This window comes from Capricornis sumatraensis, chromosome 4, assembly GCF_032405125.1.
Source record: "Capricornis sumatraensis isolate serow.1 chromosome 4, serow.2, whole genome shotgun sequence".
Lineage (NCBI taxonomy): Eukaryota > Metazoa > Chordata > Mammalia > Artiodactyla > Bovidae > Capricornis > Capricornis sumatraensis.
The window spans coordinates 31669257-31695406 of NC_091072.1; the positions used below are offsets into that span (position 1 = coordinate 31669257).

Below are 26150 nucleotides of genomic sequence, written 5' to 3' on the forward strand. Positions count from 1 at the left end.
CCACAAAATAGAGTTTAGGAATTAATCCCTAAGGAAGGCTAAATATCCATTGGGAAATCTGGTGATTGTCATATTACTATGTCATGAAGGAGAATTTTTCAACATTATTTGACAGTATATATTCATTATACATATTGTAATTTACCAAAGAGAGATGTGAGAGTTTAGAAAGTACTATTAGAGACAGTGTGATAACGACTGCTGTTAAAAAGCCCTTATTAAATATCGAATATATATTAACAAAACTAAGCTGTTACAGTGTAAAGAGCAAATAGTTAGACGTGGGTTCAGTCTCAGTCTAGAATTTGTCATTGTTTAGTTGCTAAATTGTGCCTGACTCTTTTATGACCCCATGGACTGTGGCCCATCGGGTTCCTCTGTCCATGGGATTTCCCAGCAAGAATACTGGAGTGGGTTGCCATTTCCTTCTCCAAGGGATCTTTCTGACCCAGGGATCCAACCTGTCTCTTGTGTCTCCTGGATTGGCAGACAGACTTCTTAGCACCAGGGAAGCTCAATCTAGAATTTAACTTTGGACAAATGATGTAATACTAAACATTAGGTTTACTGACAAAATGAGGCTGGTTAAACCAACCTTAAATGATGTGAATTTTCTAGACAAAATGAGGCTGGTTAAACCAACCTTAAATGATGTGAATTTTCTAGACCATGTATGAAGGATGTGTGTGTGTTAGTCACTCAGTTGTGTCCAACTCTTGTGACCCTATGGACTGTAGCCCTCCAGGCTCCTCTCCATGGGATTCTCCAGGTAAGAATACTGGAGTGGGTTGCCACTCCCTTCTCCATGAATTTTCTAGGCCATATATATGAAGGATAGCTGGCACCTACTGGGACAGCCCATAGTATGTAGCTCTTTCATTTACTTATTCTGTATTCTAGGTTATTGAACCATTTGTAGTCACCTGACCAGACCAGAGAGTCTCAATAAACACCCCACTTAGGCCCCACATCTGCAGTGCTCTTTACCCACTGCAAAATACCTATTCTTCCCTCTGATGGTTGGTGTCAGCTTCTTGGGGAGACCTCCTGACTGCATGAAGTATCTCCCAAGATTGTCTTAGGTCACTCACGTATCTCATTTGCCTCATACAATGTCTGCTACTTACCAGATCTCAGTAAGCATCTGCCAAAGAAATAAACTCTATTTTCGGAGGTTTTAAAATCTCAGACAACACTTTTGTGGACACAAGTATAGCAATTTAAGGCAAAATTAATAAATACCAAATAAAAATATAAATGGCTAAGAATGGAGTGTTACATTATTAATGATGAATTAATGACTGGTCTTAGCATAATGCTATAGGAAAAGTATAATAGCTGAGTGAAAGGCCATTAGCACTGTGTATAATTGATCAATTTTTTAAAAAAGATTCAACAGTTTGGGGACATTCTATTACCAGTCTCACATTGTTTTGTTAACAATTTCTCATATAAAAATCATCCTTTAGTAAAGAAACACACCAAACATAGACAGGAACATAGCCACATCCACCCTGGACAATTTGTAACAAACATATATAGGCTCATACTCAATGTTTAAATTATAGTGTTTCAGCAATGTCCTTTAAAGACTAATTTTTTCAAGGATTAAGATACAGGTTTACAATTCTCCAATATACAAACTGTCAACTCATAAAGAAGCATAATTTCAGGTCATTTTGCATTAGAGTATGTAGTTTTTGAGTGGCAAAATATCAGAAGCTTTCTCAACATTTATCATTTCATACATTTTTCAAGGTTTCAGATAGTTCAGCAGTGTGTGAATAAAATGCTGTAGTTCTGCGTATAGTAAAAGTTTTGACAGACATACTCTGGCTTAGCAATAATATTCCAAAAGAGCCACAGTTTCTATACAAAATAATGTATCATCATTGTGAGCTTTTATGTAACATAAAAAGCCTTCTTGAATGATGGATTTGCTTATATTACTGGTTTTAAAAGACTCTGAAGAGGAGGAACAGTCCCTGGGTCATGCACAGATATCAAATGTTAAAAAGCAATGTTATGTTTGTGTTTGGAGAGCTATTTTACTTTTTACCAGATGGGCCACAGCTTTATTACATATATTTTTTATTATAGAAAATCTCAGTAAAATGGGATTTTGGTTCTACTTAAGATGTCATATAATAAGAAACATACCAAATGGTACTGTATCTTGTTAAACTCTGCTTTGAAAACAGACACCAAACAGTTGTTTGGTCTTAGGATGTTACGTACTTTGAAAATGTTGGTGTTTGGTATTGAGTGAAGCTCTTGACACTGATGTGTAACAAAAGATTTTTATGCAAATATAGAGGTTGATTCCAAAGTTAATGAGAGACAGAGACACATACAGAGAGAGAGATACAAAGAAGAGTGAGAAAAAGGAGGCAACAAACTCTAAGTCAGAACGCTACTGAAATTACTGAGCACTGGTGTAATGAGCTATCTTGGCAGACACATAAAGGGAGAATTAGAGAAACAAAATACATCTATAAAGAAAGAAGAATGATCCTAATTCTTTAATGCCCAGGCTGGAAAGCAGAGTTGATCCCATGAGAAGGCAATTGCGGCCACTCTTCATGACGCTGTGACAGGTCCTGGTTTGCCCAGGACCCGATGGAGGGCATGGGAAGAGTGCCAGAAAGGAGGCTGGCAGCTCTGTGCTCTGCGGGGCCCTTGACCCCTGGGTGGACAGCTTAGCTAATGAGGACAGCTTAGGCGAGGTGGCACAGACTGGTAGCAATACCAGGCATTCTCTCAGCCGCAGACAGGGTCCTCTGCGGTGGTGTGGGAACATGTGGATGCAATATTTTTTAAAAATAAAATGTTCACTGAACACTTAGCTATGTGTCAAGTGTTGTGCTTATGCTTTAGCCTATCATCTCATTTAATCTTCTCAAAGACTCCGTTAGGTAGTTACTGTTTTTTTTTTTTTTTTAATTGTAAATCTGTGAAAACTGAGACTTTCTGAGCGTAAGGTTCCAAATGAGTAAGTTGTGGACCGTGACCCAGACCTTCTGGTGAAAAAGGGCACACACACCACCTATAACCTACCCGAGGGTGGTGGAATGTGAAAATCCACACCGAAGGGAGTCAACTGTAACTTCTGTGAGGGTCGTAGGCTAGAGACATGATTCTGCACTACATCTAGGAAAATGAAGGCAGAGACAGAGGTTGGAGGGGAGGGAAGGAAAAATCAGTTACCGGTAACACTTGTGTACTCCAGGCACTGTCCTGCCACACAAATACTTTTCCATAGCGTGTATTGTTCCAAAAGGAAAGTTCTACAGTAATGTTATGACAGTGATTAAATTAATAACAGGCTGTTTTGGTTACCTCCAAGAGTCTTAAAAACAAATTAAAAATTACGCAAGTAAACAGCAGTGTGTGTTTTAAAGTTATAGAAATACTAATGTAGATATAATCAGTGTGTTTTTGCATTTTAAAATACCTTGATATCTATTATCTCCTAATAAATGTAGTGTGTGATAGGATCGTTACCCCTGTAACACAGGCAGAGAGGGGGTCAGTGATTTACCCAGTTAGTGCATGAAGAGGACCCATGTATCTCTGTGTGTGTGTCTCTCTGTCTCATTAACTTGGGCTCAGTCTCTGTATTTGCATAGAGATCTTAAGTTATACATATTAAGTGTCAAGAGCTTCACTCAACACCAGACTCCATTTTCAAAGTACGTAACAGACCTCCTGATTCTATTTCAGGATTCCTTTCCCTGTACTGTGCTGTTTTCCTTCTTATCTGAATCAAAACTGAGCATTCGCCTCAAGGGAATTATAAAAAGTCTAACACAAATTGTTAATGCATCTCTCTTTTGAGTAGCAGACATACTCAGAAGTTGTCCATTTCTTAAAATTGAGTTGTAAATACAAGATGCTTACCAACTATAAATAGTTCTATTTTTGCAAGATCATTTAAAGGTTGCTTGTTGGGAATTAGAATATATTTTCTCCATATTAAAAAATCTTACATACAGTGGGTAAGTCCCCATAGATGTACAAAATTCTGCCTGCATATCCAATAGAAACATGTATCCAAAGAGCACCAAAAGGCATGAACAAGAATGTTCACAGAAATATTTGTTACAGCCCCAAACTGGAAAGAACTCCAATGTCTGCCTGCAGTAGGATGGAGAAACAAACGATAGGATCATCATACAATGGAATTCCACACAGCAATGTGAGTGAGTGAGCCACCTCCAGATGCCACAATATGCAACAACTTCACAAACGGAATACTGAGCAAGGGAACCCATTCACAAAAGACGCTGAAACTGTGGAAGTCCACGTGCATAACATTCAAAGCAGGTGCAAGTCCCCGGAGTGACTCTCTGCAGGGGGAAGTGGGGAGGTGATGCCTGGGAGACCCCATGGGGGCTTCTGGAGAGCGGGTCATATTCCATTTTTCTGCCTGGGAAGTGGCTCCACTGGGTTGTTCACTTAGGTTCTGTATACTTTTCTAACTACATACTAAACTTAAATATTTTATTTAAAGTAGTCCATCTGACACAGAGCATAGCTAAAGAATGTATGTTTTACCTTCCCTGAACCTTTGCCACAGGTGCTTTTCTCTGCAAAGCTCCCAGGCATTCCTGCCCATAAGGTTGTGGGCGAGATAATGAAGACAGCCTGTTACAGCAACACCACCTCGACCCCCGGCCCCACTGAGATAAACAGAATAAATGCACACACACAGCAAAGACCCAGTGTAGAAGGATGGTAAGCGACTCCATCCACTAAGAGGAAAAGAGAAGAGTGAGACAACAGTCAAGAGATAGAAGACATCCACATATCCACTAATGAATGGATAAAGAAAATACCATATACATATGTTGTTGTTTAGTTGCTAAGTCAAACCTGACTCTTTGTGACCCCATGGACTGTAGCTTGCCAGGCTCCTCTGTCCATGGGATTTCCCAGGCAAGAATACTGGAGTGGGTTGCCAATCCAGGGATTAAACTTGTGTCTCCTGCATTGGCAGGTAGGTTATTTATACTACTGAGCCACAAGAGAAGCCTATTGTATAAATACACAGGACAAATACTGCTTGATTTCACTTATATGGGCATCTAAGATAGACCCAAAGGAGCAGACAGTTGAATGGTGCCTAGGGCTGGCATGGGGGGAAATGGGCAGTTGTTTAGTGAATAGAGAGTTTCTATTTTGCAAGATGAGAAAGTTCTAGAGCTCTGTTGCATAACAAGGTGCATATAACACAGACCCCATGAGCTGGCCAGATTTGCCTGTCTACCATAGTGTCCTTAATTATTCTGCTTCTGTGACATTGTTCCTTATAATTCTTGGTTTCTGGGGTGCCTTCCCCAAACTCTGCCTGATGAAATCTCACCAACACCCTAACTTCTAGTCCACATAACATTTCTTCATGAAGTCTTCCTAGAATTAATTTGTACTCTATACTGCCATCAGTTCAGTTCAGTTCGGTTCAGTTGCTCAGTCGTGTCCGACTCTTTGCAACCCCATGAATCGCAGCACGCCAGGCCTCCCTGTCTATCACCAACTCCCGGAGTTCACTCAGACTCACGTCCATCGAGTCGGTGATGCCATTCAGCCATCTCATCCTTGGTCGTCCCCTTCTCCTGATCCCAATCCCTCCCAGCATCAGAGTCTTTTCCAATGAGTCAACTCTTTGTATGAGGTGGCCAAAGTACTGGAGTTTCAGCTTTAGCATCAGTCCTTTCAATGAACACCCAGGACTGATATCCTTTAGGATGGGCTGGTTGGATCTCCTTGCAGTCGAAGGGACTCTCAAGAGTCTTCTCCAACACCACAGTTCAAAGGCATCAATTCTTTGGCACTCAGCTTTCTTCACAGTCCAACTCTCACATCCATACATGACTACTGGAAAAACCATAGCCTTGACTAGATGGACCTTTGTTGGCAAAGTAATTTATCTCTGCTTTTGAATATGCTATCTATGTTGGTCATAACTTTCCTTCCAAGGAGTAAGCGTCTTTTAATTTCATGGCTGTGATCACCATCTGCAGTGATTTTGGAGCCCCCCAAAATAAAGTCTGACACTATTTCTACTGTTTCCCCATCTATTTGCCATGAAGTGATGGGACCAAATGCCATGATCTTCATTTTCCGAATGTTGAGCTTTAAGTCAACTTTTTCACTCTCCTCTTTCACTTTCATCAAGAGGCTTTTTAGTTCCTCTTCACTTTCTGCCATAAGGGTGGCATCATCTGCATATCTGAGGTTATTGATATTTCTCCTGGCAATCCTGATTCCAGCTTGTGCTTCATCCAGCCCAGCGTTTCTCATGATGTACTCTGCATATAAGTTAAATAAGCAGGGTGACAATATACAGCCTTGACATACTCCTTTTCCTATTTGGAACCAGTCTGTTGTTCCATGTCCATATACTGCCACAGCAATTTATATTAGTTTATCTTGAACAGCCCACCTTATATTTGAATACGTTTTTAACTGTCTCTTGTGTGAGAAGTAGGGGGGTCGTAGGAGAAGCACAAATGTACCTTTGCAGATAGGGGGTTAAAAATAGGTACTCTGATGGAAAATGATGAGTTTGGGGTGGGGTAATGGAATAATGTATAGGATGTTAGCTATGGAAAAATGGGAGGGGACAGTTACAGGAAAAATTTAATATGTAATTCAGCTTTTTCAATATCTTGCTTAGAGTTGATCTTAGAGGGCTGGCTCTCCATTGCTTGGTTCCTGAGAAATAAGGATGATAACAGAGAATCTGAGACTGGTTACAGTCATAAGCAGTCTTAGCACATTATTGATTGGAGATGCATAAATGCCACATAAGTTAGTTTCTGCAAAATGCCCCAGTCAATAATGTGTTAGAAAGTACCTAGTATAATTCCTGTTTTTGCACAGAGGGAGAATACAGATTTTCAAGATGATTCCCAGTCAGAACTCTCTTAAATTAGTTGTAGTATCTGACATTTATCATCTACAAAATTCATGAGCATACTTTTTATACTACCACCCAAGTCAATGATAAAAAAGTTACAAAGATATCAACTCTAGAAATAACTCAGTGCTAAACTGTCAATCACTTTTGCAACCTATGTTACTTATAGCCCAGTAGTCTACTCTGAACTACATTTTAAGGGTTTTGCCTGGTATTCTTAGATTGTAACCAAATTCAAGATGCTAAAATTAAAATATTTCTTGTGTCACTCAAAAAATATTCTATAATTTCTTAAATTTTTTGTTTCAGAAATGCCAAGAAAAAAATCTCATTAATTGAGAGAATTTTGAGACAATATGCCAGTGAAAATCTACCAGTGAAATTTTATGAAGAAATTTTCAGGCTCTGAAATACCACTGAAGTGAGAGAAATTATAGCATCCACTCCCTTTATTTTTCAAGGCTGATGGAGATGAAAGGAATATGTGGTATTATATTTATTTCACCTCCTCCCCATAAAAAAATGGGCATGGCATTGTTTTTTACCGATGTATGCTGGCTTGATATTTAAAAGCCAGCATGTAGAAGACTTGAAACCAAAATGTGTCATTAAGGAAAATTATACGCCACCAAGGAGCAAATTCAGTGCCATTTTTAGTTCCATGTTGAGAGAAATGGTGCCAAATTTTGATCTTGTCTCTGGGGACCATGCCACCGAAGTTGTTATCACAGCTACTATTATTTCTACTGGCGTGCCTGTGTTCTCAGATACTGCCAAACAGGGATGGGAAGGAGGGGTGGTGACAGCTGGTGACATGGTCCAGCAATCTGCCAGAACCTTAGAGTAAATTACAGGGGATGTTGTGAGGCAAACACAGAAGCAAGCACCCTTGCCATCGGAAACCTGAACCCAGCTTATGTCACCAGAACCCTGAAGAGTACGCTCTGAGGTTTTGGCAACTTAAAATCTAGTTCTTAGCATGCCTGGCATTATTGGCTAAATGCTATTTAATATCACAAGATCAAGCCTGCATTCACACAAAGACAAAAAAAGTATGAGATGATATGAGAACCAGGTTCTGGTAAAAACCAGCAACGACAAAAAAAGTATGAGGTAATATGAGAACCAGATTCTGGTAAAACAAACAAACAAAAAACTAAGCTAAAAGATATCCTGAAAGTATTTGCAATTCAGTTGGATTTAGCCTCCAAAACTTTCTAAGTTCATCTCAGCAAGCTAAGGTTGAACGCTTTCCTGTCTTGAAATTCACCTCACATCCACCTTGGTATGTTTCCCCCCCAAAATAATCTTTCTGAGAAAGAATCATTAGGAACATGTTATCAGAAGTTGCAGGAGAAGAAAATCAGAATCTGATCATTTATAGGTATGAATGCAGTTTTCAGCACAGGCTGTGTGGCATCTTGTGGAGCCCTCAGTTTACGTTTAAAGAGACCTGGGTCCAAAAGTCTCAATTCTGGCTCTATTGAGTTCTGGAACCTTGGCAAGTCCCTGGGCCTCTCTGAGGCTCAGATATCTTATTTATGTAAAAATCTGAAGAACTACACTCACTGATCTTTAAGGTTTCTTCCAGATTTATATTCTACGGTATGTCAATATAATGTTTTAAAATATAAATATTTAGGCTAAATCATTGAGCCTAAGGAAAAAAAAAAAATCTGGCATCAATAAAATATCAACATATTAAAATACCAGTGCTGTGGTTCCTTTGTCTTCATTTTACAATAAAGTAAAATTGCATGGGCTCAAACTATCATTTTATGCATACTATTCCTTGGGTATCTTGGGTTTTGAAAGCAAAATTTCTTCATTTTGTGTTTAAATTTCATGAGTACATAAATATACATGATGCACATGTGCAATGATCAGATTTTACAGAGAAAATGAGAAGAATACTCTTAAATATAGGGCAATGGTTTGATTTGATTCATGTTTCCAGAATGCAACCAAGTTTTCAATGCACAATGAAAGTATCTCATGTAAAGATTGCAGTTTGTAACTTGGACCCCTACTGGTCTAAACTGTCATTAGGAATACACAGTTTTCCATAAATTAGCTTTTGTTTTGGATTTCCTGCTGTGTTCATATACATGTTGACGGAATGTGTTGGGCAATATTTTGGCATTCAAATCCATTATTATTTGTTATTAACTTTTAAGGCTAACGTTATTTCACAAGCATATACCTTGCTGACCCAAATATGATTATTTGAAAATCAATATTTCTTTTGAAAGCTTAAATATTAGTATGTGCTCAAATTGCCATTAAAAAGATATTTTGATATTCAAAGGAATTAACACTTGATTTAGCAAGGCTCTCTGAGTATTATAATCTACTGGAAGTCACAAGCTTTATGAGCGAATAGTTTTGCAGGGGAAAAGGGGAGGGAAGGAAGGAATGACTGCTGATATTTTATATTTCTATACTGAGTATTTTTCCTTTCTATCCTTTCTTGGCCTGTGTCATTAATGGGCATGTAAAACTAAGGCTATGATTCAGCTCTGTAGGTTTGTTTCTGCCAGAATATTAGACACCTGTTCTTTTATATTAAAAATTCTACTTTTAAATTTCTAAGCCTTTTTTCTTTCTCCGCTATGGAGATTCAGTATACTACGCTGAAAGATGGTGCTTAGTAAAATAGCAATTCCAACTGCCCACTGACAGCCAGGGCTGAAGCTGACAGAGGTGTATGAAAATCAAGCTGTTGTTTCTGTCACCAAGAGAATTAAGTTGGGATTTCTACAACAGATTGTTTTCCTAGTGTTTCATTAGTTTTTCTCTTGTTTCCAGGTTCTGTTCTAGAAATGAAAGAAGCATTCCTTCTCCAACCCAACAGAAAGACTAAAAGTGTTCACCCTCATGACTGACTGCCCAGAGGGGCCAGTCATTATCAATAAGCCAGAGAGTCTTTGAAGTAACAGTTGTCAGCGTTAAAGAATATGGTATGAGGACCCATTCCAAGAACATTCAAAATACAGAATGAAATCATTTGCATGATTTATAGACTAAGCCTTGCTTGCCAAAATACTGAGTTTGCTGTTATCGTGAAATGTTTGTGACAGAGGATTCATTGGTAACAGTTATTAGTAGCTTCACCATTGACATCCCGTGGACCTACTCATTATTTAAAGGCTTATTGTACTGACTCAATTTTAGAAATAATAATATTAAAAGGAATCTGGATTCCTTTCTCCTCAAAACGTTATTTAAGACCTATATCCTACTTTTATGCAAATAAATGTGTATAGATATTAGTGACCTACTTAAGCACATAATATTTCCTTGGCTTGTTTTAACTTTTTGGAAGAAGAGTGCAATAGACCTGAAAATGATAATTCTTTGAAATTTTAAGACACTTTAATCATCATTATTAAAAGATCTAACTATTAGGGATATGGAGATTCTTAGAGGAAGGTTGGTTGATTAAAATATGGCAAAATCCAACAGGTACATGTATGGTTGAGGCCCCATCACCATTCACAAGAAACTATAACAATATTGTTAATCGGCTATACCCCAATACAAAATAAAAAGTTAAAAAAAAAAAACAAATAACCCTCTGTATAGGCCAAACTATTTATCTGGTGGTGTCGGTTTGAAATACTTAAATGAGTATATTTTTAAGACCTTTCCAGTTTAAAAATTTAGGTTTCTATTGTTCATTTTAAAATGTCAACTTAGGAATTCTGTGATGTAGGACATACTTACTGCATACATTGGAAAGAACCTCTCTTACAGTACTATTGTTGCAGGTATACATAAAAATATTCTTTGTCTTCCTTTAGGTGGTATGTTTCTCCAACACTTCATTTGCTTTTAGAAAGATCTACATTTCTGCTCCAATGAATCAATAAAGAATAGTTAATGTGAAAAAATTTAAAAAGGTAAAATCCAGAAAAATATCCCCTTCAAAATGTCCCTTTCATAATAATAATTGTGAAATAATGAGTCTATTTCTTCCCTGAGAAGTTACATTTGAGAGAAAGAACATGATTTGTGAGTGTGTGAGAGTGTGCGTGTGCGTGTGTGTGTGTGTGTGGTTGTCAAGTGATAAATTCTACTAATAACAAAATCAAAGACCCTTCAGGAACACAGGCACAACCAGCTCAAGTAGTTTGTTATTTGGGATTCATCTGTCAACAAAGATTTAGTCAGTGTCTCCCTTACCAAGTTCTGCTGCCTATGAAAGTTGGATGACGCGGAGACCACGTCACCACTTCAGGTACCTCGCAGGTAACTGTAACTTCAACACTTCCCATCAGCCTGCCTGGACCTCTCACGTCATCTCATCAAGCAGGGCTGAAAAACAGCGTGGGAAGCCAGTTTTCCAGCTGTTCCCCATTCATCTGGGCTCACGTGGAGAGCAGCTTTCCTCAGTTATGGACTTAACTCTAATTAATGATATTTACAAGGCTTTTGTGGGAAATTTTTTCAAAGCAAAATACGGAGGAAGTCGTCTCTGATACCCTGGAGGTGGCTCTCGCTGTCCACCTGCTTCTGTACTTGGTGGTCTCAGGCTCCTTTCCTAAAAATAAATGACCCACTTTCCCACTTCCAACATGCAGTGCTTCTCTCTCTGTGATTCTCTTCTGAGATCACAAGGAATATCTCTGAAGAAGTAAAATGCATCTAAAAACAGCTTTAGTCTTAAAATAGAAAATAATGGTAAAATCTGTGTTGACTTGAAATGACTGAAACGATATGGTTAGGTTTTACGTATAAATTCTATGTAACTCAGTGTTTCAGGAACTACATCATGAGGCTGGCTTGTAAAAACTGCAACTGGAGATAAGGAACAGATGAAGCATCCAGAACAAAATTAAAAGATCCCATGGTAAAGAGCTACAGCACTTTCAGTTCCCGCAGCAGTGATCCCTGTACATTTCTTTAATATGCTCTTCTCCTTTATCATATAGTTGTGAACCTTCTGCGGTATTGTTATTTTATACATATTTTTATATTTATATATTTTAGTTTTTCCTTGCGATTACTGGAAAAATTTGAAACACATTTTTAATTTTTTTTATAACAAATTGCAATTTTTAAGTAAATTCTTTTTTTTTTTTAAAGTAAATTCTTAAGTCTTATGAGAAACAATCAATGCCTTCTGATACAGTGGAATAAAGTTCTGGACTAAAAGTAAGAAGACCTAGATAATGTGCTTATCATGCTCATTCCCTAAGTCATGTCTGACTCTCTGAGGCCTGCCTGGGTCTTCTCTCCATGGGATTTCCCTTGAAAGAATACTGGAGATGGTTGCCACTTAAACACTGACTGGCTTTAATGCTGGACAAGTCACTGATTCTCTGGGCCAAAGATTTTTCTTTCTAAAAAATTGTGGATACTGATATTTGATTCACTAGGTTGTGAAATAATAGCAGTTACAATTAATTCAGCAACTACATTTTATAGGCACAGTGATTATTATTTTTCTTTTTATCATTAAAATTGAAATATAATTAACTTACAGCATTGCATTAGTTTCAGTTGTAAAGGAAAGGGATTCGGTTAAACATATATGCATATCTATTCTTGTTTAGATTCTTTTCTACTATAAAAAATAACCTATTTTTCTATAGGTTATTACAAGATATTAAAAATAGTTCCCTGTGCAATATAGTAGGTCTTTTAATAATTATTTTATGAAAGATTCCGAAGATCTCTACTATTACTAATCCTGTTTACAATGAAACCCAGGTTTATGGAGGTTAACTACCCTGCTCAAGATGACATAGCTGATAAGTGACAGAGGTGGGATTACAAATTCAAATCTTACTGCTTTGAGGCTCTGTGCTTATAAACAGCATTCTAAAAATACACTGTAATATGATATTCAAAATTGACACATTTTCCCACATAAGATCACTGTTGTAAAGGTTACGTCTTACTGTGAACTCAGCGTTTACGAAGGATATTCAATACTTGGTAAATTTAATGGGATTAAATTGGTTGTGATCTTGGAAATAATTAAAAGGAAATGCCTGGGAAAAACAAATAAACATGTCCAAGATGCAAAAGTACTGTATCATTTTTTTTTTCCTCAGAGGAAAGGGCCTCATATCCTAGCTTCACATACAGTAACATGTTAGGTAGCCTTGAGTGTCCTTCTACAGCCATGGAAAACCACGGGAAATGTAGGATGATATGCAGAAGGCTTCCTCTCTTTTAGGGGCAGAAGCAATAAAGGGGAGAAAGAGCTCACTAGTGGAGGAGACTGAAAGGGTCAGGCTGTGGCTATAACATTAGGGAGAAGAGACAATTCCAGCGGAGTCCACCAAGTCAGGCTGGCTGATGGGAAAAGCCACAAGGATGATCCTTCTGTTTTTTGAGGTTTTTTTTTTTTTTTTATGTAGGCCATTTTAAACTCTTTATTGAATATGGTTCTATATTTACGGGTGGGGGGAGGGGAATTTGCTTTGTTTTTTGGCTGCGAGGCATGTGGGATCCTACCTCCCCAAACAGGGATCAAACCTATGCCCTGGGCACTGCCACTGGAAGGTGAAGTCTTAACTACCAAACAGCCAGGGCAGTCCCAAGATGAGCCTCTCTGGAAGCCTGGATAAGTCACCACTGATGAAATGCAACAGTTCAAGAAGAGACTGGAAGTTCTTATCTTCAAAAATACTGAGTATTTTCTCCCAAAACAAGTTAGTACTACATAAAAGTGGCTCTAGCTAAAAAAATGTAATTGTTCTTTGATTCAGTGTATATGTGCTTAAAATGCACCATGGAAGTGTCTCAAGGTAATGTTCTTTCCCCTTCTAGGCCCAACTCAAGAATGGAAATTGGACAGGTCGACCTCTTTGGTTCTCCAATGCAGAACAATGATCTCTATCTCCAAACAACTTTTGAAATACAGGAAACACATGTTTTAGAAGTATCTTCAAAATAGGTTAATATAGCACTCATGAATGCTTGGAAAAGAATGCAGAAATATGATTTAACAGCTTTTAAAACTATTTTCTGGGTTTACTCTATACAGAAAATTCTTAAAGCATAAAAAAGTGTGTTATCTAAAATTAAAGGAAAGAGACAAACAGAAACAGACTATAAATTCCTGTGGAAATTTTAAATCTAGTTACCCCAAATCTCCAACAAAAGATTTCTTTTGACTTCTAGATATTAACTACAAAGAGGATTCTAGCTAAACTAACTCAACAAAGAAAATAAAAAATATCATACCTTTTCCCCCTCAGACACTTCCAAATTTATTTTTATTATATCACAATGCATTGGTTTTAATATTCCTGAGAATTGATTTTTGGGGCCACATTTAGGTTTATGTGGTAACGCTTAAAATTTGTCCTTATGTCAGAATTTGTCAAAACACATAATACTACTTATTCTGGTTTTCGCAGGAAAACCTTTCTCTAATGCTCAAATTCAGTAAATACTGCATTTTATGCACTGCTCTAGTCTTCCACATTTTATTTCTCCTTTTAAAATATCACTAACCACTATCATTGAACCTAACCTTTATGTTCAGTGATCAGAAGAATTTTCACTGTGGAAAGGCATATCATTTAAAGATAATACGTCAGAGAAGGATCGTAATCGGGAGCTCAGTGATCTAAAGAAAATCACATTTGACTCTGTTGAGAAGAGGTCTGCCATATGTGTAGACCTGGACATTTGATTTTTAAGAACTCGGATATGATAAATCATGGCCCATCTATTCTGTTATGAATCAGCTTCATCATAGTTTTTCAGTTCTTCATGGTTTCTCAATTCTGCTCACTTCTCTGTCACAACATGGGTTCAAGATCTCCCACTTAGACTAGTTTTCTAACAGCGCTGTCTACCTTTGTACTGTCCAAACGGTAGCCACCAGTCAAACGCGTAGCTGTTTGAGTTCAAATTATTTGCGTGCACATGTGTGCACTCAGTCACTTAGCTGTGTCTGACTCTTTGCAGCCTCCTGGACTGTGGCTTGCCAGGCTCTTCTGTCTACGGGATTTTCTAGGCTAGCAGACTGGAGTGGCTTGCCATTTCCTGCTCCAGGGGATCTTCCCCACCCAGGGATCAAACCTGCGTCTCTTGTGTCTCTTGCACTGGCAGGCAGATTCTTTACCACTGTGCCACCTAGGAAGCCCCTCAAATTAGTTAAGAATAATAAAATCTAAGCTCCAGGCTTTTAGTTACACCAGCCACTTTTCAAGGGCTCTCTAGTCATGTGTGTCTAGTGGCTATGAACTGGACACTGTAGAAATGTTTCCTTCATCAAGTACCACATCTGACTGTGCTGCAGTGGACCACACCACCAGGGAGCCTGTCTGAAACACAGACTCTGTTCTCACACTGGATCTGCTGAATGTGCATGTTAACAAGATCCCCAGGTGATTCCGAGGAGCTGTTAAGTCTGAAAAGCCCAACTTCGGACTTTCTGTCTTAGAATTGCATATTTTGGAATGCCACTAGAGCAATTTTTCGAAACATAAATGTGATGCTTTTTCACTACAATGCTTCCATTTCTTCAGTTTCTTCCCTCTTTTCAGTTCTTCAAAAACCTCATGGGAGGCCCCGTAGATAATGTCCTGCGATCCTTGGTAGTTTCCAGTCCAGCTTCCATCATTTACTGGCCTGTGTGACTTTAAGGCGAAGTGCCTTTCTAAGACTATCATATTTGTTAAACAGAGATAACTCACGGGGCTGCTGGGAAAATGAAGGGAGGAAATTTGTACACAGCTTCGAACACAGCAGTGGTATGTCGTGAGCCTCCATAGGCACTGTTCTGGACAGCTCTTGCTTCTTCCTTCCCTGCCTCGGAAGACCTTGTCTCATAGTGATCTCCCAGCAACCATTGTGACGTCAAGCCCAGAGAAATGAACTCCTCTGCATCTCTCAAACTTCACCTGCTATTCCTACATCAAGTCTTTCCCCAACATATTCAGCCAGGGGCAGGTGTTTCCTTCTTTCCTTTTCTCTCTCTCTCTCTTTTTCTCATTTGGCCAAAGTTGTTATGAAACCATGTTCTATTAAAAGTGTACAGTATACATACCTTTGCACACATCTTTATAACTTGACTGGGAGCTTCTAGAAGAAACGGCTAATTTGAACCTCTAATGCAGAGTGGAGTGATGAGAAAAATGCTGAGCTAAAAATGGTTACTAAAAAGCCTTAGAAGTACCAGGAGAAAATTTGTAAGTGACTTTTAAAAAATAACACTTGGAGTAAATAAGAATTTTCTAGGTATAACATGAACACTAGAAATGATAAGAAAATATTGATAACTTTGATTACTTTAAAAATTCCATATAGTATATGGCAAGATAACCAAAAGCAAAGTTCAGAATAAACTGGAGGAATATATAACATATGACAAATGATTCGTATCCTTAATCAACATGTACAATTGCCCCCTAAAAAAAGAATAAAAAGCCCAAAAGAAAAACAGAGGAAACTAGGCTATTAAAACACATATAGGAAAATTACCAATGGTCAATAAGCATTTGAAAAGATATTCAGCCCTACCAGTAAAAAATGACAATGACAATAAAATATTTTTACCTAAGAGACTGCTTAAGAATTAAAAATATTGATTATATGTAGCACTGATAGCTGTATAAACTGAGGGTAACTTGGACCTGAATAAATTTAAGACATGCCTATGCTCTGGCACAGAAAATTTCTTTCAAAGAATTTATTCTGATCAAAAATTTCATCAACGGAAGACACCCTGCAAACACAAACACACACAGACAAATGCATAAGAAAATGGTCATGCATTTTTGGAAACTGGTTAATTAAAAATAGGTGCTAAATGATAATTTGTGTGTGTGTTAGTCAAGCAGACATGTCTGACTCTTTGTGAGCTTACAGATTGTAGTCCACCAGGCTCCTCTGTCCATGGAATTTTCCAGGCAAGAATACTGGAGTGGGTTGCCATTCCCTTCTCCAAAGTGATAGGTTAGTGAATGAGAAAAATCTGGTACAAAATGCATTAAAAATATGGACTTCTAGGTGTATATGTGTGTGTGAGCTGCTCAGTCATGTCTGACTCTTTGCAATGCCATGGACTGTAGCCCGCCAGGCTCCTCTGTCCTTGGGATTTTCCAGGTAAGAATACTGGAGTAGGTTGCCATCTCCTTCTCCAGGGGATCTTCCTGACCCAGAGATCGAAACTGAGTCTCTTGCATTGCAGGTAGATTCTTTACCATCTGAACTACCAGGGAAGCCTAGGTGTATATGTGCATGGACAAATATCTGAAACGGTGGACACCAGAAAGTTAATAGCAGTTACCTATGCAAAGATTTAACATTGACCTATGGGAATTAATTTTCACTTTCTTTTCGGCTTCTGTCTCTGAAATTTTGGTTAAGAATAGGAATCTGAATGTAACGCAGGAAACCTGGATCTGATCCCTAGGTTAGAAAGATCCCCTGGAGAAGGAAATAGGAACCCACTCCAGGGTTCTTGCCTGGGAAACACCATGGACAGTGGAGCCTGGCAGGCTACAGTCCCTAGAGTCGTAATGAGCTGGACATGACTGATTGACTTTCACTTTGTCCAAGATAGGAAAAAACCACCAAACACAAAGCCTGTCTCCTCTCTCCCTTCCTTTCTGACTGTTCTGAGATAATTCTACCTTAGAGAAGAGACTGGTAAATGCTATATTCTCATAACTTCTCTTGACTTTACTGGAAGGTGAGAAAATTCTAGGAGACAAATAATCCCTCAGGCCCTTTATTTCTTTAAGGCTTTGACTTTATATTGACAGTCAATACGAGGGAAGGGGACCTCTAAGGGAATGGAAATAATTTAAGGATGGCTGTGCTTTTGTGAAAGGTGGTAAGGTCAATCTGATGATGACATTGGTCTCCCCATTGATTCTAGGATTTATCAGGCTGATCTGCCCGGACAAATCTCTCTCCCGGCTCTATACCACTCAATAGAAAAGGACCGCCCTCCCGGAGAGCAAAATGTCCTCCTCTGTTTTTCAAGGGTAAAGGCAGTATCTTCACTCTCAAGAAGATTTATCATGCTAACTGATGAAGAAGTGAAATTCTTTACCTGACCTACACAACAGCAAAGAAATCACTGTGTTAAGAATTATTTAACACAGAAAGACCAGCGAAAATTCCAAGTATGTTTGTGTGCTTAAGTTAAGCAATAAAAGGATGGCTTAATTCTTTCATGATAGAAGTAATTTTTCTAGATTCCCTATATATGGTGCTGATGATCCTCTTGCAGGGCAGGAATAGAGATGCAGACATAGAGAACGGATTTGTGGACATGGAGGTTGGAAGGAGGGGGTGGGACGAATTGGGGGAGGAGCACTGATAAACATACACTCCTGTGTATAAAGCAGGTAGCTAGCGGAACCTGCTGTCTAGCCCAGGGAGCTCAGACTGCTGCTCTGCGATAGTCTAGACGGGTGGGATGGGGGTGGGGAGGGAGGGAGGCTCAAGAGAGAGGGCATATATGTACATATATACTACATGTGTATATATACAGCTGAGTCCCTTCACTGTACAGCAGAAACTCATACAACACTGTAAAGCAATTATACTCCAAGGGGGAAAAAAAAAAGTAATTTTGTCAGATAACACTTGGAACTGTATCACCTTAATTTCCAGCACAGTAACTAAATCACAACAAATGTTCAACAAATTATCTGTTGAACTGACAAGAGTACATGAATATTTTAAAAACGAATCGCCAGTCTATGTCCAATGCAGGATACAGGATGCTTGGGGCTGGTGCACGGGGATGACCCAGAGAGATGTTATGGGGAGGGAGGTGGGAGGGGGGTTCATGTTTGGGAACGCATGTACGCCCGTGATGGATTCATGTCAATGTGTGGCAAAACCAATACAGTATTGTAAAGTAAAATAAAGTAAAAATAAAAATTTAAATAAAGAAAAGAAAAGAAAAAAAAATAATTTCATGGCTGCAGTTACCATCTGCAGTGATTTTGGAACCCAAAAAATTAAAGTCTCTCACTGTTAAAAAAAAAAAAAATTCCATGAAGATAAAGATAAAATCAAAGGGAGATGTTTAAAGTAGGATGCTAACCATGAAACAGTAAAAACTGATAATTTGAAAAAAAGGAACATTTTGAGTTTTTATTTAGGAGTCTAATATTCAATTAGATTCATTGACGGATCCTTAAAAGGAGGAAAGGCTCACAAATAATAGTGATCTGATCTCACATTAAAATGCTATTTTTCTTCATAATCACACAGTGTAAATAAAATTAAATGGTAGCAGAGCTGATAATCAAAACATTTAACAACCTATTAAATAAATATTTAAGAGGACACAGGCACTTAAGATCAGAAACTATGTCCAACAACACAGACACCGAATTTCAACCCTGCGTAGTACTTATCGGTTTAGTACTTATAGGTTTTTACTACAGAAAAAAAAAAAATCCCCTACTAATATGTTTAATTTATTACATCCCACTTACGACTATTACATTTGAGAAACCGTTTAAAATTATCTAGCAGTACACTGTTGACGTACACAAATAACGAACAAATAGTTAACCAGAAGAGACGCTCTTCAAGGCTGGATATCTTCTAGCTAAATACTAGGAATCTGTTTGTGAAGGCTGACTGCTGTTGTTGTGACATTCCTGTGCACCACGAGTGTTACAAAACAGCACAGCAATGTATCATTAGTGTGACCTCATCGAGCGACAACCCTTTCCGTACCTGGCTTGACCACCTTCACAAGGAGGGAGTTAACTTAGACGATTAAAAAATGACAGAAAGGCCTCATCTTGTTTTCACCTCTGATGGACGGTGGCTGTACAAAGCCCTGTGATGAGGATGATCAGGCTGTGTGCAGGTTTAGTGGGAAGGGTGCCAGGTCCATGAGTGACGTCAGCCATGGTCACAGAATCGGAAGTCACAGTAGGTAACGTGCCACCGCATTGCTCCCCCCAACTCAACTATCTTTCAACTTCCTTCATGCTCTAAAATTCTACTTTCCTCTTCAGTGACGTGACTCAAGATGGTCCCTTCACTTCCTAAGGACCTAATTCATAGTTAAGGAGTATTATAGCTAAAGACAGAAACCAGTTTACCACAAAAGGGTCTTACTATTCCACAGACAGCCCTGTGACACTTATTCACTTATGGAACTTCACCGGGCATCACAAATAGCTCTGCAAACCTGAGGAAGCATCACTGGCTGTTCTTGGCGAAACACACAGCCTGTGATTTATCTCAGGGAACATGATTTGCTTTTCGATGCTGTATGCCTTTCTGTACACACTTAGATCAAGATTGGATATGGTCATTTCTGACATTTGAATAGGCCATTGGCCAATAGCTTGAACGCTCATCTATGTTCTGAAATAGTTAAAGAAAAGACACATTTGCAACTTCTCTTAGCAGCTCCAATCAGTCAGGTGACAAAAACCACGATCAATATTCCATCCGAAAAGGTGGAAAACCCACAGAGAGGGACGTGTACATCATCCAGCCCTTGTTTTATGGATGCACAGCTCTCTGGAGAGAAGTTCCTGAGTGCACAAGGATGGCTCTGAGTGATGGGTTTTACATTTAGACCGCAGGCTTGGCTGAAAGATGAACAACATCACGAGGAGGAGCAGAGAGCTCCCTATTGACGCCGCCCTGAAGGGGATTCCTACACAGAGCCCATTCCTGCAAGCGCATGAATTACTTCCTGGACATGAAATGTCACAGAAGTGAACACACTCAAGAGAGACAAATGCAACACAGACGGATGCTCTAGTGAGTGTCCAAGGCAGACCTCGCACTTCACGCAAACAGCTTCTCCATTCATCTACATGATGAGAATAACCATTTATCATCCATCAGGACCAACTTCTCACCCATGATATATAACCTCTGAATACAAGCCCTGTCCAGATAAACACATAAAACCAAATGAACAATCAGGCAACGTCCCGATGTATAGACGAAAGAGTTCTAGAAATGGGTTCTTACCTATAAAATACGACAGCAGTATTGCCAGGAGCACTGAGACCCCTACAGCGCACAGGGCAGTACATTTCCAGCTACAGTACTTTGAAGACTTCTTGAATTTAAAAGCACTTCTTGATAGGGTGTTTCTAGGTAGTGGCCGAGTAGGTGGCGAGTAAACCGAGCCAGAGGCCATCGTGTATCCTGGGGTGGCAGTGCTGAACAGTGGCGTGGTCCCTGTTCCTGTTTTGAATAGGAAATGCCTGCAGGACAGGAGAAAATCATCGTAAGATACAAATATACTGTGATCGGAGAGACAGAGACAGTGAGGCATGAGCTCACCTCTCGTTCTGTCTCTCTCTGGCTTTAAAATCACTTACTACATAGAGTTAAAAAAAAGAGAGACATTAAGAAAATATTTTAACCTAAAAACCCAACTCTGAAACATATGACTTTGAAGAGACTGATTTGTAATGAACAGAGGAGGAGGAGTTACAGACACAGAGGACTCCTGTCCCTTCCAGTAGGTGTCTGGAGAGACTGCAGAGGCGTTCTGGTCACACCACTTTACTGTACAAGACCATTCTGGAAGCTCCCGTTATGGACTGCCTTCAGAACACCTCCACATTTCATGGAAGGAAAGCAATGACATGACTTTATAGCTGCATGTGGCTTTGCTCCATGTGAGGATATGTACGCCTACATACACAAGCATGCACGATCACACAGAATAGGCTGCTTTCTTTCCTGGACGTGCTCGGAAAATTCTCACCTGTCCCCCACCTCCCACCACCCATATCGAGTACTGCCAATCTTGGCCACAGGTGGCTGGCCGGTTTTCAAGGGAGGCAAACTAATTTTAATCTTTTGCTTATGTCAAATATAACCAGCAAAGCGAGTCTACTGGGGTGAGGGATGGAGAAAGGGAAGGAAACACAGAACACTTTCTAAAACCAGCCTCAATGAATGAAGAGGCTAGTGAAGCAAGTTTTTAGATCAACTTCCCAGGTGGTGCAATGGTAAAGAATCTGCCTGCCAGTGTAGGAGATGCAAGAGATTCGGGTTCGATTCCTGAAGTAGGAAATGGCAACCCACTCCAGTATTCTTGTTTGAAAAATCCCATGGAAAGAGGAGCCTGGAGGGCTAGAGTCCACATGGTTGCAAAGAGACACGACTGAATGGTTGAGGACACACAGGCATACACACAAAAAGATTCCCTAATGATTTGAGCTGAATGACAGTGGGGCAAACTGCCTCTAAAAGTTCTCTACTCTCTTGAAAATGTCAAAGCAGAAATTGAGTGATCACACGAAAGGAGTGACAGGAAATTCTTTATAAAATATGACTAGTGTTAAGATTCCTATGAACATTAAATGTCCTCAAACTGAGAAAAAAGCATCATGTTTTTCATGGTTGAAATTTCACAGTATGTGAGTATCTTACTGTGTTTTTACTTTGTGTCCTAACCTTTTCTATTATTTTCCCTAATAACATGTTCAGTGAGGTCAACAGACTCTGCTCTCTTTCCTATGCAGGAGACTATAGGAAATAACCTAAGAGTATTCCATCATGGTGCAAAACAGTCTGCATGCAAGAAGGTTTGAGATGGGGTACAGCTGGATATTTAAATTGTAATGCAAAGTAATTTGTTTTAATGGCTATTAGAAAATAGACTGAATATATCAAACAAGTTAGGGGGGTTAAAGGGGCTTCCGAGGTGGCACTAGAGTGGTAAAGAACCTGCCTGCCAAGGCCGGGGACAAAAGAGACAGGGGTTCGATCCCTGGGTCAGGAAGATCCCCTGGGGGAGGCATGGCAACCCACTCCAGTATTCTGGCCTGTAGAATCCGATGGACAGAGGAGCCAGGCGCATACAGAGTCGGACACGCCTGAAGTGACTCAGCACGAACAAGGGGTTAAAGGACAGAACCTAGAAGGCAGATTGCTGAGATTCAAATCCTGGTTTACTACACTAGGTATGCGTCCTTGGGGAAAGTATTTAACTCCTCTCTGTGTTTTGGTTTCTCAATATGGAAAACAAGAATAGTATCTATCTGTCAGAGTTGTTATTAGGCTTAATTGAGTTAATGTGCTTACTGTAAAGTACCTGGAATACAGTGAGCACAATGTGGGGCTTCCCAGGTGCCCCAGTGGTAAAGAATCCACCTGCCAATGCAGGAGACGTGGGCTGGATCCCTGGGCCAGGAAGAGCCCCTGGAGAAGGAAATGACGACCCACTCAAGTATTCTTGCCTGGGAAATCCCATGGACAGAGGAGCCTGGTGGGCAATAGTCCATGGGGTGCAAAAGAGTTAGACACGGCTTAGTGACTAAACAACAACAACCACCAGCAAAAATATAAGTGTTGAAAAATGAAAGAAAAAACAAGCTTATGATTTAACAACATATTATTGCTTAGGCAAGGCTAACCAGGGATTTAAGTTTACAAAGAACCCATTTCTGGAAAAATTATTAAGTGGATAAATGTGTAGCTGATGTACTGCTGCTGCTAAGTCACTTCAGTGGTGTCCGACTCTGTGCGACCCCAGAGACGGCAGCCCACCAGGCTCCTCTGTCCCTGGGATTCTCCAGGCAAGAACACTGGAGTGGGTTGCCATTTCCTTCTCCAATGCATGAAAGTGAAAAGTGAAAGTGAAGTCACTTGGTCGTGTCTGACTCTTTGTGACCTCATGGACTGCAGCCTACCAGGCTCCTCCATCCATGGGATTCTCCAGGCAAGAGTACTGGAGTGGGGTGCAGATATGGTAAAAGTCATGAAAACTTGCCTCACGGGTATAGTGGAAAGAATTCTAGGTTAGAAATCAGAAGATTTAAGTTCCTGATCTAACATTTCCTAAATTTAGGATCTTGTTTTCATGTGTAAAATGAAGTTAATGATTTACTTACCTTACAAAGCTGTAAAGAAGTTAATGCATCTAAAAAGGCTTTGTCAACCACAAAATTAGAACACATGCAGATGACAAGTAACTACTTCTATAAATTATACTAATGACCATATTATGAGGTCCATTTCCCCCCAGAGAACTACTTTACAAAGCAAACTTTAAAGTTTACAACCTGAATTAAATGGTATGTTGGAAGCAGTGTTTGGCACCTGCTACCATATTGATATTCAGCCTAATTATTAAGAATGTGGGCTCTGGAACCAGACTGAAGGTGATCGTGTTAGCTCAGTTGTGTCCGACTCTCTGAGACCCCATGGACTGTAGTCTGCCAGGCTCCTCTGTCCATGGGATTTCCCAGGCAAGAATACTGGAGTGGGTTGCCATTCCCTTCTTCAGGGGATCTTCCTGACCCAGGGATCGAACTCAGGTCTCCGGCACTGTAGGCAGATTCCTTACCGTCTGAAACACCAGGGAAGCCCATGCCTGGGTTCAAATCCAGACTTCGCCTATAATTAGCTGGATAATGTTTCTAAATTACTCAAATTTTCTGTGTGTTGGTTTTATCACCTATAAAATGGCAATAAAACATCACCTATTATGAAGGCATGTTATGAGGATTAAATGAGTAACATATATGGCATGTTCACATCCAGCACCAGGTTAAGTGTTCAATGCACACTGAAGAGACCCTCCTGAGAGTCCTGCAGCTCAGCGCAGTCTGTGTGAAGCAGAATAACTTCTGTGGCTTCTAGAGCAGCAGAAAAAAGAGAGAGTGTGTTGCTATCACCGCAAAGAGGCCATGCAGACAGGGATGCAGGCCGTCACTGCAGTCACACTGTGATTGATGCTGAGGGGACAGACAGAAGACCAGCATCTGTGTGGAGACTCCAAGCATGAGGGGCATCTCGCTGTGCTCACAGCATCATGTCAGGGGGCAGGGGCGGGGGAAAGACCCAAATTACCCGGGTGAAGTTCCTAGGGTTGAGAGTTTCAAATAAAATATAGACAGAAATATTTTCTTAAAAAGGTCATTTATCTGGCATATGAATGTGGATGGATACAAATGGGATATCCATGGCGTAAGTCTGCAGTCTGTCTTCTCTGGTTAGAATGTAAATTCCACAAAGTCTCATTCGCCTCTGTCTTTTCAGGACTTACAGAGTTCCTGGCACAGACTTGTTGCTCCACAAATATTGTGAAATAAAGAAAACAGTGACTATTGTGCCGATGTGGAAAGTGAGTCTCCTAGAAAAAAGGACCTGGGATAAAGACTCATGGCTAATAAACAAATGATAAAAAATAAATAAAAGTTGGAAATTATCGCAAACCTCAACCTGGAAAATCTGTTAAAGGTTTATTCAAAGTGGTTGGGTCATTTCTGAATAGCAAATGGGATTTGACTCTGAGCCTTTAACACTGAAAACATGGATCAAGACAGGGAGTTAGACACAGGTTGACTTCAAATTAGACACCTCTGTTTCAGTTTCTGAAATTTATGGTATTCAGTACATGATGTCTACCTGCTCTGCTGATCCTGGAAAAGAATTCTTTCGAGAACCAGGCTTGAGCCACTATGAAATCATTATTTTTCTTAGAGTAAAATGTAGCTTTGAGACATTGTTGAAAACAAAAATATATTACTCAAAAATATATTGCTTATCAATGTGAGTGGAACTGAAGACTCCTAACTTTCAAAGAGTTTCTAAGTTATTTAATACATATGTTTACTTTTGTTTCTGCAAGAGAAAATAGAATTTTTATGTATTTATTGCCACTGTCTTTAAACCTCAGAAGTGCATTTCCTCTTCCTCTGTGTAAATGGCTTTCTACGTCAGGGGGTCCTCAAATTAGTACATTAGAGATTTGCATAGCAAATAAAGAAACATTATAAACACATTGAAAGAGAAATCAAATCACCCATGAATTTTATTCTAGAATCACTGGTCTTCAATAGTTTTGGATGGCTTCTTAGTATGTAAGTACAGAAAGAATTTGTAAAGACTGCTTAAACGGATGCATTTTGAAAGCATTTACAAATGGTATTGTTCATGCGAGGATGATTCCTTTAGGAATCTTTCAAGGCTTCAAAACAGGTTACAACACACATGCAAAAACCTCTTAGACATTAACTAGACTAGTAGAAAAGTTCTGTGTCAACATACTTTCTATAGAGAACATTTGGTTTCAGATTTGGTAGGAATCTGTCCATTTTTAGGCTCAGACAGGATGCCGTCTTTCCAAAGTCAGCAGTGTCCTTTCCACTGCAATACAGAAAACACAGAACACTGACGAGCGGATTGTGTGACTTTAAGCCCAGGACTTTTTAAAAAACTGTTTCAAGGTCGAACCCAATACTTAGTTTATGTCTGGAGCTGCACAAATACCTAAGAAATGAATGGGGAAAGG

At 39.4% G+C, this 26150-nt stretch overlaps 1 protein-coding gene across 9 annotated transcripts in view; it reads right to left on the minus strand.

Moving 5' to 3' along the window:
- The window catches only part of TENM3 (teneurin transmembrane protein 3), a 454861-nt gene that overhangs the window by 137272 nt on the left and 291439 nt on the right, over positions 1-26150 (minus strand). For all 9 annotated transcript variants that reach the window (XM_068971252.1, XM_068971251.1, XM_068971249.1 and 6 more), the window contains one exon: positions 20864-21102. In XM_068971252.1, the coding sequence (XP_068827353.1) occupies positions 20864-21102 (239 nt within the window). The remainder of the gene's footprint in view (positions 1-20863; positions 21103-26150) is intronic.